This window comes from Chionomys nivalis, chromosome 7 (genome assembly GCF_950005125.1).
Source record: "Chionomys nivalis chromosome 7, mChiNiv1.1, whole genome shotgun sequence".
Taxonomy (NCBI): Eukaryota; Metazoa; Chordata; class Mammalia; order Rodentia; family Cricetidae; genus Chionomys; species Chionomys nivalis.
In genome coordinates this window covers 18431535-18445858 of record NC_080092.1, presented here as the reverse complement: position 1 = coordinate 18445858, position 14324 = coordinate 18431535, and the positions used below count along the sequence as shown (strand labels likewise).

The following is a 14324-nucleotide window of genomic DNA, read 5'->3' as shown; positions in this document are numbered from 1 at the left end:
GCAATCGCGACTCCTCATCGTCATCTAGCTTGCTCCCTCGCCCTCTCTTTAAGAAGCAAGGAGCTTGGACACCCTGCACACAACCTCAAACCTCGAGACCACTACGCTTCCCCACCCCTTGCCTTCTATATCAGCTTTCTTCTCCGGAGCTGTCAGTAGATGAGCTCCCAGAGCCCTCACCCAGAGAGGCACTCCCGGGTCCCCAACGCCAGGGAACTCGGACTCTTCTCTCCACACCTGCCCAAAGCCACGCCACCCCCAACTTAGCGAGAGTGTCTGATGGCGGGGGGGGAAACTGAGGTCGTCCCCAGCGCACGGGAGAGGAGGGAAGGACCTGGCGCCCCGAGGGCGACTCCGTAGGAGCGGGGTGGGTGGCCTGCGCGGGCGGGGTGGGTACTCACAGGCGCTCTGCGTTGCGGGGGATGCCCCGGGGAACGGCTCGCAGGCCCAGCCCGTGGCAGTCCACGCTAGCGGCGGAGCAGGTACACTTGGTGGGGCAGGCGGCAGCGGGGGGTCCGCTCAGGACGCTCACCAGCGCCAAGGCCAGCGCCAGGCGGGCGCGCACGGCGGCGCCAGCCCAGGTCCGCCCCGGGGCCATGGTGTGCAAGCGCCCGCGCACAGAGGAGGCTGCCTGGCGCGGCGGGACACGAGAAGCCCGAGGAGGCGCGCGGGCGGCCTGGGGGGCGGGCGGCAGAGTTGGCGCGGAGGAGGGGCGGGCTCGGCGTTCAGGCGCACGGGGCGCGGGCGGAGCGGGGCGCGCCGGGCGGCGGCGGCAGCAGCTCCATCCGTGGGGCTGGCGCTGCCCCGCTGCGCATCACTCACGGTGCCCAGGTACCGAGCGCCCCCGGGTCCCTCTGGGTCGCCGGCAGAGGTGCGAACTCAGTCTGGGTCCTGGACTGAGCGCTGAGGAACACGGCGCCCCGGGAAGTCCGGCTCAAGGCTGGGCTCCGGAGCACGGTGGCGACCAGGACACGGGGTGGCCGGGAGAGCTGGCCGGCGCTCGCTCTCTCCATTCACTGAGCAGAGCAGACACCGGAGACGCGGGGCCCGGCCCTCCCGCCCCCCTCCCAAAACACCAGCTCCGCCTCCCATTGGCTGCGCTGCATGTCACGTCGACTAAGTTGGGAACTTTGCTGGAGCAACCAAGAGCCTGGAGGGAGGAGGCGACAGGGGAGGTAGAGGGACCCAGCTGGAAAGGAAAGGAACTTGGTCAGTCGGACCCCAGGAACAAAACATGGAAATTCACCCATTCTTGGGAGTAAAGGACTGATAAAGCTTGTGGCTTTTTTTTTTTTTTTTAAATTCCGGCACTGAGCTGTCTTCTCAGTTCCAACATGGGAGCATCAGAAGAGGCCTGGTTTTTTTAGGTTAAAAAAAAAAAAAAAAAAAAAAAACCAGGGTTGGACTAAGTGGAGTACTTACCCGAAGTCACACAGCTTCTAGGTATGCTGTGCCCTGGCACATTTATCCATGGAAACTTTGTCCCTACCCTCTCTAGTATTCACTAAGATCAACAAGTACTTACTATAGGGCTTAGGGGTAGGAATACACTCCACAGCCACTCAGCTCTCTCTCTCTCTCTCTCTCTCTCTCTCTCTCTCTCTCTCTCTCTCTCTGTGTGTGTGTGTGTGTGTGTGTGTGTGTGTGTGTAGGGGGAAGGTCATTGCTGGCATATTCTACCAGGAGAAATCCAGTTCAGCTTTGCCCAACAATGCCTGCTAAATGTGGCCGATGGTAGTAAAATCAGGAACTTACTTGAACCCCTGTATTGACAACAACACTTCAGGGTCTCAATCATCTACTTTCTGTTTGGATGACTCTGGGGCATTCGTGTCACCTGTGAGCCTTTGTCTCCTCAAATAAAGGTGTCATCGTCCTGTCCGACCTCCTCTACACATCAAAGAAGAGAAAGTGATTTTTGCCTTAGCCTGCAAGGCACCCATCATTCCTTCTACCCCCAGCCCCCCCCCCCACGCCCAGCCTTGCCTTCGTTCTACCAGTGCCTGCTCTAAATTGGCTGGTCTGAGCTTTTCCAGATGCTGGTGGGGAAGGACTGTGTTAGAAGCTCCATAAATGCTTGTAGGAATGATTTTGTTTGTTTGTTTGAAGGGAAGGGGCAGGAACAGGAGGAAGTATTGCCCAGACTTCTTTGAGGTCCCCTCATACTGGAAAGGTCTGAAAGAGCCTTGCTTACATTCACACACACGCTCACACACACACACACACACACACACGCAGCCTATACTCTTAACTATACACAGTCACATGCACTTTCACACACACACACACACAACCAACGTGCAATCACATACAAAGGAGAATATGGAAGTTCTAACTTCCTACTAACAACTGTGTTTCTGGGAATTCTCTTTTCTTTCATACGAATGCTATTCTGATGTCTTCGTTTTCCTTAAAGGAAACTTTCAGCTGCTTGACTACATACTATAAATATATAGCAGAGGTGCAAATTTTATTTTATTATACTTCACAGATTTTTGGAGTCTTTGCTCCAGGCACCCAATTGCATACCTCCCCCCGCTTCTCACTCTCTCTCACACACACACATGCACTCATACCCCAACTCCAGCGTCGTTCATAAGAACAGGAGGTACAGTTTTCTGCTGTTATTCTTGGGAATAATTCTCTGCCCAGATGCTGCTGCCATCGCCCTCTGGTGGTCAGAAGGGAGCTAGACTCTGCATCTCCGGGTGACTTCAGCATTTAAAAACTCCAAACATGCCTTTGCCTCCTTCCTCTGAAGCTTTCCTACAAACCTTGAACCAATTTAGTACCAGAACTGTGGCAGATGAGAGGACCAGGCAAGGACCCAAGGGCACAAAAGCATCTCAGACTGTCTGGAGCAGCTAAGGGTAGAGTTGTCTTTGTTTTCTGAAATGCGTGTGTGCTAAAGCATGGTTTGCAGCCCTGCAGGCTGGGTCTGGGTGGGTTCTCTTAGCACAGTGGGAAGCCTGTGTGTTTCTATTTAAGCTGCTGGAGGGTTTGAGAGCCTACTAGATCTTTAAATGACTTCATAGGTACTCAAATGTGCTACTTCCTGGGAGAAGCTCCTTATAATAGACCACATGGGTCCTTCAGAGTCAGTCAGTCGTCCTTAAGGAAGGGGCAAGTGGAAAAGACACAGGTAAACAGAATACCACTGTGTGCAGAGACCTGAAATCACCTAATTGGGCTGTTCTACACCTATCCGTCTTCTGGAGATGGCTGCACCGAATGTTTCTTCTTAGGGGAAAAGATGTCCATGGCAAAGATAAAAGTATCACTCACTCTACCCCTTCTTGGAGATTTTCTGTAGGTTTGCTGACTAGTTTCCCAGTTAACCTCTTTCGGTGTTAACATAAAAGTCTCTTGGAATATAAGTTCAGAATCTCAAATGTAATGCAGGCCTTGTCTTTTACTAGGAAGGAAAGTGAATCTCAGAGAGGTGGGCACCTGTGCAAAGTCACCCAGCTAATCAGTGAGAGGCTTTGGACCAGGACACAGGACTCAGTTCCCCCCTCTGCCTAACTCTGGGGTATCTTCACAATATGTCAGTCTCCTCCTGGAAGAATTAGCCAGCCCCGTTGGAAACGTCTGGGTAAATCATTAGGAGGTCAGGCTGCTGGGTAGAACTTTCTATGCCCATATATATGCCAAAGATAACTTTCACTCTGTGGTATGATTTTCAGAGTTCTACAAAAGTCTTTTGAGCCAACTTTTTTTTTTTTTAATTTCCCCTTTCTTTTCCAGACACTCGCCCATCCCCCAAGAAAATTCGTTTCGGGACTCTCCTTCACCTGCTTTGTTTCCCTACCAGGCCACCATAGTCAGATGAAGTGTTCTGTATATACAATAACAGTAGGACATCAGGATCATAAAAGACATTATGCTGGAATAAAGAAAACCATGGTAGCACAAAGACTCTTAAGGAAAGAACCGAAAAGGACTTCAAAGAAGCCTAGAACAAAAGTGAGATGTCATAAGACTTCCAAATTCCTAGTACGATTCAAGGTGTGGACTAGTTTGGATGGGTCATGTGATCACTCTTCTCACTAGAGAAGACAAAAGCAGCTGGTATCACTTCCATGTCAAGTCCAGTTGGCTGGCAGGGAGGAAGGAGCTCCTTTGTCAATGGAAAACAGGCATGGTGAGGTTGTTAGCTGCAAAGGTGGCAGAGGTGTGGAAAGGCAGCATGCCTGGGAAGCACCTCCTCGGTCCCACAGCACACAGCCACTCCTGTCCAGTTTCGCATCGGACCCCTGCTCGTCTCTGGTCCTCCTGCAGGAATTTGGACCCTGGATTCAGGTGTGGCTGTTGCTCTCTTTGGCTCCTGCAAATATTACTTCATTGCTTAATTGCTTTGGCTCTGTGAATCCATATTTTGTCCTGAAGATTCAAGAGTCTTTCTAAGATGCAGTTATGAGCTGGGAAACTGGGATCTGCTCTTCCAGCTCATCTGCTTCCTTCTCTCTGTCTCTCTCTGTCTCTGTCTCTCTCTCTCTCTCTCTCTCTCTTTCTCACTCTCTGTCATTCCTACTCAGTAGTTCCCCAAGACATCATTTTCTGCTCTGCCTTTTATCTCTGGCCCAGGTTCACCTTGTCTATCAATCCCTTCAGAAAGCCCAGATGATCCAGACTGTTAGATTTTAGATTCGTTTGGTTTTGTTTTGTTTTGTTTTTTGTTGTTGTTTTTGTTTTTTTGAGACGGGGTTTCTCTGTGCAGCCCTGGCTGTCCTGGAACTCCCTTTGCAGACCAGGCGGGCCTCAAACTCAGAGATCCACCTGGCTCTACCTCTCGAATGCTGGAATTAAAAGCATGCACCACCACCACCATGCTGGGACTAACAGATTCTTGAGGACAGTGAGCCTGCCTAATCCATTGCTTCCAACCTCATTTTTTTTTAAATGCCAAGCATACCAAGAGATATGCTGAATCAACTTTTGAATGTTCAATGCCTACAGGTCTAAGCAAACCTTTGATGACTGCTAAATGACCAATTGTGTCAACAATTGTCCTAGTCAGCTAGTTTATCTGTGACAGGTTTACTTAGGGTGACCAACATGACTTACTCTTTTAGGGGAAGTGGGGGCTCCATTCTTTCGGCCCTCTTGCAGAATGTATCCAGTCTCCTCTCCTTCCATCCTGATACATTGACTTCTCTTCAACGCGGCAAATCATTTGTTCGGGGATGTCTGATGGATTCCTCAGATCCCCCCTCTGCCCACTATCAGAGGTAGTTATATTCCTAGGAAGCTGATCTATCTATCACTTGCACTTCCTCAGGTCTGACCACATGCAGAGCTTGCTCAGAGAACTGGAGGAGAGAGCTTAGGCCTTCCGCTAAAAGAGCTAGAGTCTGGCCTTGCCTGTCTTCTACTAATGGGGGAAGCTTGTGTCCAGCATCCCTCTTTTTCATCTACCTGTCTCCTTGGTAACCAGTTTCATCTTCTATCTCCTATAGGAGGTAGGCGTTAGAAGTGGTTTGCTATCATTACTAAGCCTCGAATGCTTCCCATCTGTGGCTGATTCCTAATTCCTGCCTCCTCTTTCGCTACAGTCTCTAAACTGACTCTCCTCTGCTGCTTCTTGTTGATTTATCCATTTGCCACGAGGAACCCTGAAGCTGACAGTCCCTCACAGAGCTACCCACAGATCTTTATGGAGTCAGGGAACAAGGACTCGGGGAGAAGATAAAGCCCCCAACTTGTGCTGAGATGTTGGTCCATATTAAATCTTACGAGAAGAGAGAATAATTCATGTATATAGATTTTAGATCATTTATAGAATATATAGAATTGAAAGAAAGGCTCTATCAGTTGAACCTGGAAGGACACTGTCATCATCATCATCATCATGAATGTTATAAATATTATTATTATTATTATATCAAAGATGTTTTTCTCTCCGGGAAAAGAAAGAGTACTGAAGGTTTATAGCTACTTTATTAACACAATCCAAAGACAGGATCTACACTGACTAGACAGACTTTTGGTGAATGAGTATATGATTTTAAAATAAATTCTTCTAGAGAAGAAAAAAGGGGACTGATTAAAACCCCAGGCTTACCTGCATCAAATAGCATTCCACCCAATGGTGTGGCTATGACTAGGAATTTTCTTCTTCTCATATGATCTACCTCCATCATTTTGGGGACTGTCATGTTCTAATCATATTCCTTGCTCAGGATTGTTCCAACTAGAACTGGAGAGAACAATCTAGTCACCTGTGGTTGTAAAGCTGGGATATGGGAACAAGCAGGAGTCAGTGGCCTTGTTTCTGCATAGTTTAAGGTGATATAACAAAAATTTAATTTACCCATTTTCCCAGTCTGAGTACAGTCATTTGAATTCATCAACGAAACAAGTATTTATTGAGAACTCAGATTTTTCAAGAATACACAGAGCCAGCTGCCCAAACTCCAGTTGAGAAGGAAAAAGTAAGATACACACACACAAAAAAAAATGTGGAATATAATAAATGTTGCCAATGTGGGTGTAGTTTAGATAAGTGCTCCACACATTCTGAGAGGGAACCACTTCAAGCTGGATTGAAAGGACTGAGAACATATGGTCTGGCTTTGAAGGACATATAGAGAACGGTCCTACATTGAAGGAAGAAAGGTAAGGATACAGGCATAGAGTAGTGGAGGGCATAAGAAAAAGGATTTGGGGAAGATGGAAAACAAGAGAATGTGGGGTCTTTTCTATTGGCTTGAAAGTCAGTATGGGAAAAGAGCTCTGCTCTCTGAAGTGTCTTTGTGCCCTTGCTGTCTCACCTTAGTAGTGGGAGGCTCTGTGCAAAGACCATGACCCTGCACTTGAGAGGTGATTTAGACCGAAATCCCCCAGAAGAAACAAGAGACATCCCCCAAAGTGTCTTTTCTCCAGATTGATCCTATTTCCCTAAATTTGGGCATCAAGAAACAACCCAGCTGGTGTAAGGTCAGACTCTTGGTCCTCAAGGCCACGGTGTAGATCCGAGAGCTGTGCAGAAATGAGTGACACCCCAAACCTTTTAGAGACTAGATGATGATTTATCTCAAATCTAAACAAAGGAAGGCCTGTCACGGAGGAAATGGTGCACCAGACTGAAGAGTATTAATCACCTAATTAGCCAAACACCTGTGCATAGAACTGTCCCACCCAGGGAACCATAGTAAACAAAGTGGAGGGTGTGCCACTCGGATTGGTGGTAACATCTGCATACCTTGCTGGCCTTCTTGGACAATGGGAGCTCACTGCATCTCTATTCAGATGTTGGGCTTTACAGAAGCCTCAGGACGGCAGCCTTGTTCAGCCAGTGGAACTTAGAGCAGACTCAGAGGATATCCTCCTGTAACCCGGTTGGAAACATGGACATCTCTGAGAGTGCTGGGCACGGCTCCGAATATTTTGCATGTATTAATGGTCTAATCCTCACAAGGGTCAATAAAATCCTCTGTTGTGGCTGAGGCTCACTTATCACTCACAGATCTACTTTCTTCTTCCAGACACACAAGAAAACTACATTTCTCAACCTGTTCTGAAGTTAGATGGAGGGTACTTGCTTGTTCTGACCAGTGGAATATGGGCATAAGTGATAAATATTACTTTTAACTTATCTCTGTAGTCTCTTATGTAAAAACCCAAGCCCTGTCCCTTAGCCTGTTGGCTTGGATATATAGAAAGAATTCAGGGGAGGTCCCTGGGGTATCCTGCAGATATGATGGAGATATATGAATGAAGGAACTAGAATCATGTGTAAAAGGCAATGACATTAGAACCCCCACCAAAATTAAGTCGTCTTCTTCTTCTTCTTCTTCTTCTTCTTCTTCTTCTTCTTCTTCTTCTTCTTCTTCTTCTTCTTCTTCTTCTTCTTCTTCTTCTTCTAAAACAAAACAAAAACCTTAAATCTTCTAATAAGGTTTGGAAGTTCAGTATTACTCCCATCAACACTAACTAATCCGGGTCAATACAAGAATACAATTTTGACAGTTATGGCCCCCAAATCGCATGAAACTAAATTTAAGGGGTAAGGTTACCATTACTTATAAGGTAATCACAAAAAAAACCTTATTTCAGCTTATTGATTTCTTAAAATTTTTACATGTATGAGTGTTATTTTTGGGCATGCATATGTGTGTACCACATTTGTACCTGATGGCTGCAAAGGCCAGAGAAGAGCATTGGATTCTGTGGGATTGGAGTTACAAACGGTTGTGAGTGGTGGGATTGGAGTTACAAATGGTTGTGAGTGGCTGTGTGGGTACAGGACCCAGGTCATGGTAAGTAAAAAGCCCTGATTGTCTTCCCTTTACAGATTTTGTATGTGTGTGGGCTGTATGAGAGAGTGTGTGCAGTGTGTGCAGGTGGTGTGCCTGTGAGCATACACAAACATGTGCAAGCGCGTGGAGGTCCGGGGTCAACATCAGATGTCTTCCGCTCTCCACCTTTATTTTTTGAGACAGAATCTCTCACCAAACCTGCAGCACTTCCATTCAGCTGGGGTAGCTGCCCAGTGGTCTTCAGGGATCCTCCTTTCTCTGCCAACCCCTCATTCAAGGCTAAGGTTACAGGCACATACCACCATGCTCAGCCATTCTCATGAGTTCTGAGGATTCAAACTCAGGTCTTCAGGCTTGCTTGGCAGACTCTTGACTGACTGAGCCATCTCCATGGCTCTTCCTCTTGACTTATTTCTTATTCCCTGAATATTTATTCCCTGAATACTGAATGCTGTCTAGGTACTGGTGATGTTACGCTGCAGACAAAGAAAGCATGGTTTCTATTTCTGTAGTCTTGTTTGGGCAACAGATACAAAAGAATTAAACAAGAGACTTAAATATAATCACAAGCTATAAACTATCTAGAAGGTGTGTGCATTCCATTTCTAATGAAAAGAAGAGGTTAACTTTGACTAAAGGTTTTGGAAATTCTACTTCATGACTCATTCATTGGCCTATCACCTGGGCCTGTGTCCACACATCCTGGTAGGGAGCAGAGAGCAAAACTGCTCACCTCCTAGTATCCAGGAAGCAGAGAGAGAAGCAGAAAGAGCCTGGAGTTCATGATCCCTCTCAAGGTCATGCCTTCAATGGCCCAACCTAAAACTTCCTATTCAACCCCATCTAACAAACAGTATCGACCCAGAGACCGAGATTTTGAACACTTAGGCCTTTGGAGGATTCTCTAGACTCAAATCATAGCAGGATGATGGGATAAAAATGGAGGCTAGCAAAGTTTAAACAATAATCAGAAAAGGAGGCTCAAAGAATAAGAGGAAGCCAACTGTTGGGTAATAAGGTGTGATGTAGAACAGGTCAGTCTTTTAGGAGAGAAAATGACAGAGCAAAAGTCTGAAGTTCCCCTGGGTAGATGGAGGAACACAAAGACGGGTTTGGTAGCCAGGTCTAGAAAGGAATGGAAATCTGGGCAAGGTGTTATTCGCCCTTGACTTTTTTATTATCCCTAATAAGTGTGAAGCACTTTTATGAGTGACAGTCTGCTTTATGTGTGTGAAAATAAGGATACATTTTTTTCATTTTTTTATACCTCTGACCTGAGTCTACTGTTTCCAGAGATACTTGTTCGCCAGAGTCTGACCAAAGACAAGCCAGTTGGGGAATTTCTATTAGAGCTATCTAGGAAAGGCAGTGTCATGTTTTCTATAACTTATATAGGTTTTAAATACATATTTTTATTTACATGTATTTGTGTATCTGTGAAGTGCCACGTGTGTTCATGCCCTCAGAGGCCAAAGGAGGTGGTTGGATCCCCGAAGAGTCATAGGTGATACCAAGCTGCCCAATGAGAGAGCTGGGAACTGAACTTAGGTCCTCTGAAAGAGCAGCAAGGTCTCTTAACTGTTGAGTCATCTCCTGCGAGAGTCAAAGTTATGTTTTAAGTTTTAATTACTATGCCTAAGAGATCCATAAAACAAAAATACATCTAATCTGTAAGCTCCTTGCCTAAGGACAGATACTTCCTGAAATGCTGGAGGCTATTTATGTAAAATAACAAACCATGCGGTTCACTCCTCTACACAAGTGTGTTTGACCCAGCTGCATGGGTGGGGGGGGGATGTGCTTGATCACATGTAGATGGGAGGTACAAAAGCATCAGGATGTATGCTTGCCATTGATTGGATGTAGGCTGGAGCTATGCAGGCAGGAAGTACATCTGGATATATGCCTGCCCCCAATTGGACCTGATGGAAAATAAAGTCTTATGGATTTGCCTTATAAGCCTCTGCAAAATATAACGCATCACCATTTTCTAGGGATTCCAGAATGGACCTGGCCAGAATCCATCATCCTGGCCAGTATTTATTTAAAGCTTGCTTCAAACTTGGCCCAAAATTGTGGTAGTGGTCTTATTCTCATCCAGTGGGATTAACACTCCCTAACTCTGCTTTTACAAGTTCTGTTTGTTTGTTTCTGTGTTTGGGAATATGAAATACAGTTAATGAAAAACTCCAGGATTGGTGACTAAAACATCTCTAACTCAAGCCTTGGAGACATGACCTCATTGAAGACATACACATTTGTGTAAGGTATTTTACTGTACAAATGTCCCAGTGTGCTTAATGCCATCATAATCTACTGAGTGGGCCAGGCAAAATAACCTCAATGCCATTTGAAACTCTTGGTGCTTTTGTTCCTCTTTGAGTGATGGCACAGAGAAACTGCTGAACTAGATCACTCCCTGGGTAGAAAGAAAGATTTATTAGGGATCAAACTACCAAGGCCATCTCCTGGAGAGGAGAGAAAAATGGCTGAAAAGCGCTCCTGTTTTATCTGACAGTCAACAGGGTGGGGATCTGAGCTGCTATAAGCTTTCTACCACCCAAAAACCAGGTGCCCTTGCCAGAGGTGGTTGACCTTCAGGGTAAGGTTAATGGAGGTTCCAACCTGCCTTAGAAGAACATTTCTAGTAAACAGAAATTGCTGTTTATCCAGCCAATGTCCTTTTGTTTAGGACGATGTCACCCACCAGCACTGCTATTGGGGGGGGAGGGGCGGGGAAGGGTGTGGACTTTGGACCTAACAGTAATGACCTTTCAACTCCTGCTCTGTGGCTCCTATTTACCCAATGCTTGACCACATCTCCCCTTCCTCAAACCTCCTTCATCACTCTCCTGGGACTTTAACTAGATGCCCTGCTCACGTGTAGTTCAGAGCCTTTGTAGGAGAAAACCTGAAGAACGAACATGACACGGGAGGACCTTTTTGGTTACCGTCCCTCTCTATTTCAGATTTGCTTCTTCAGCAATCCTCACCCACCTTCCATGGAACCAGAGAGACCCAGTCAATGGTCCCTAAAAACACTGAGGTGTTCGCCTTCTGAGAACTTACTATACCCTCTTCTCTCTACACCCTGCAACATACCTTTCTCAGCCTCTTCCTTCTGGGGGTATCTGCCCTGGTCCTTAGCCATAAAGCCTCAACTTTGCTGGGACCCAGGTTGTCTTAGTGTTCTATTGCTAAGAAGAGATACAGTGACCAAGACATCTCTTATAAAAAGAAAACATTTACTTGGGGGTTTGTTTACAGTTTCTGAGGCTTAGTTCATTATCATCATGGCAGAGAGTTTGGAAGCACACAGCTAGACACGATTTTGGAGAAGTACCTGAGAGCTACATTCTGATCTACACGCAACAGGGAGAGAGAACTGAGTCTGGCTTGGGCTTCTGAAACCTCAAAGCCTGCCTCTTGTGACACACGTCCTCCAACAAGGCCACACCCACTCTGACAAGGCCTCAATTCCTAATCCTCAAATAGCATACTCCCTGATGACTAAGCATTCAAATATATGAGCCTATGAGGGCCATTCTTATTCAAACCACCACACAAGTGAAGCATTTTCTAGCTCTATTATTCCTCACCCCTCTTCCGCCCACCCCCCCTGCCCTGTCCTAGAGTCTTCTCTCATTGACCTGTAACTCTGGAAGCCACTACTATACATTTATAAGATGGTCTCTCTACCTGACTTTACCTGGACTGTGAATTCCTTAAGAAATGAATTTTGTGTGTGAGGGGTGGGTAAAGAAACCGCCAACATGACCACTCCATTAGGGGAAAGGTTTTTATTGTAAGTTAAGAGAAGGAAAAAAAGATGTAGAACGGAGAGAAAAAAAAAGCAGACTGAGCATGGCCAGGGCTGGGGATGCGGGAGAGAGTGGTGGAGCCAGCAGGGGCTAAAGCATAGCATGAGAAAGGAGACAGCGTGAGAGAAGAGAGAGTAGAAAACAATAAGATGGCACCAGAGAGGATGGCACCAGAGAGCACAGGGTAGAGAGTCATGCAGATTAGGAGGATTTACTGAACTCCTGGAGAGAATTATCTGTCCTCACTGTGTCTGAGAGTCTCTAATGTTTGTTCTTAAACACCTTATTCCACTGTTCCTCAACTCTCTGCTGAAACAGTTCTTTCCTTGACCTCCCAGCCTTTGGATCACCTGGGCCGAAGCTCTCACAGCATCGTACATCTCCCCTTTCTGTTCTTGCTCAGCATCCAAACAATCAGCAAATCCTGTTTATTTTTTTTTCTCCAAGTCTCGAATCCAACTATTTCCTTTCTTGTCTATCACTGTTACCACAAGTGGTTTTGTCCTGGATTATAGCAATTGACTCCTAGCTCCTTGTCCCCGTCATCCCTTACCTGCCACAGTCAATGTTCAACCCAGAAGTCTTGTCATGTTAAAATATATGTTGGATCGCATTACACTTCTCAGCCAACACTACTGGAGAGTTCTGTGCTTGGCTGTGAGGGAGCTGTGGGAATTAGATTTACTCCATCATGAGCAAGGGAAAAAAAAACTCTACTAAGAAAGTGGTTTTCAAATATTGAAAAGTTGGAAGCTTGTAACTATGCTCCTTGCCATAACAAACAAATGAAGTGAGCCACGATTCTGCCATCTTACTGGCAAGAGATTATTTCCAAGTTGCAGGATGGGGAGAGGTCAGAATTCTTCCTAAATGGAGCAGACAGAGAGCTGAATGGCCAATGTGTCTAAGGTTATAAACTTCCCTACCTGAGAAGTGAGGCCTGGGCAGGAGTGTTCCAGAGGCCTGCAAGCGGTTTCCCTGGAGCCAGGACTGAGTGTTTGTGGGAGCAAAGCATGTAATGATGGGAAAAAAAAACCCCAAACACCAGAAGACTGAGGACTTCCCAGAGTCAACACACGTGGGTCAGCCACAGTGAGGAGACCTCGTAAAACCTAAGGCACAAAGTAGAAACCTCGGAGTAAGATTAACCTTCAGCGGAATTAATAACACCTTAGATTTTAAAAGAACCTTAAAAGAAGACTAAAAACATGAAAATATGATTTATAGGAAGGAAAATAAAATGGAAACAGACCTAGAGATGGCAAAGATGATATACTCTCTAGACAAGGATGCGAAAGCACTTACTATAAAAAAATACTTCAGAGGCAAGAAGAAAGGAGATTCAAAAGAAGAACCAAATGTACCCTTGTGATACGTTATAACATGAAAGGACCCTGGAGACATGATGCTAAGTGTGATAGAACAAGCACACAAGGACTTCCACCACATGACGCCATTTATAAGGGAATCTAAACTAGTCAAACTCAGCAAAGCAGAGCATAAAAGCGTGACTGCCAAGGCAAGGGAAGGGCAAAGCTTTCTGTCTGACAGACAGTGTTTCAAACATGCAAGATGGAAAGGTTCTAGGATCTGCTGCCCAACAGTGCATACGTAGTAAGAATACTACAGGGTACATTTAAAAAGTTATGCCATGTGATCTTGTTTTGGAGCTGAGGTCTCACTATATTGCCCAGGCTGATCACAGATTCACGTAACAAATGATCCCCTGCTTCAACCTCCCGAGTGTAGTAGACTACACTCACACAGCAATGTACCTGTCCCGCCGTGTGTTTGTATAGGACGATAACAACCAGTACTCAAATTGGACTTTTTAGAGGTATCTGATACAATGCATAAAATGAAACTACTCCTTAAGTATTAACAGCAGGTAAATGGGCAGAAATTTGCCCATTGTTTTTAAAAAGGAAACATTTTCATTAATATTTCAATAATTAAAAGTCCAAAATCAAATGGAGAACCGAGGAAATACTTCAGTAAAATACATGAAGAAGTAGAAATAATATCTGAACACATAGAAAGATACTCAAAAGAATTATTCACTAGATTAGAGAGATACAAATTTGCATCAGAATGAGATTCCAGTACAGGATCACGAGAATGGCCAGCATCAAAGACTGAAATAACCAAGCTTTGGTAAAGAAGTCGAGACAGGGGAACCTCCATTTATTGCTAATAAAAACAATTATTAGAACTTGGCAGTTTCCTATAGAGTGTGTGAAGT

The 14324-nt window shown here is 45.7% G+C and overlaps 1 protein-coding gene across 1 annotated transcript in view; it reads right to left on the bottom strand.

The window, feature by feature from the left end:
- The window catches only part of Slit3 (slit guidance ligand 3), a 593945-nt gene extending 592925 nt beyond the window's left edge, over positions 1–1020 (bottom strand). Inside the window, exon 1 of the mRNA XM_057774230.1 lies at positions 402–1020. Within this exon, the coding sequence (XP_057630213.1) occupies positions 402–598 (197 nt within the window). The 5' untranslated portion in view covers positions 599–1020. The remainder of the gene's footprint in view (positions 1–401) is intronic.
- Between the last annotated feature and the right edge of the window lie 13304 nt (positions 1021–14324).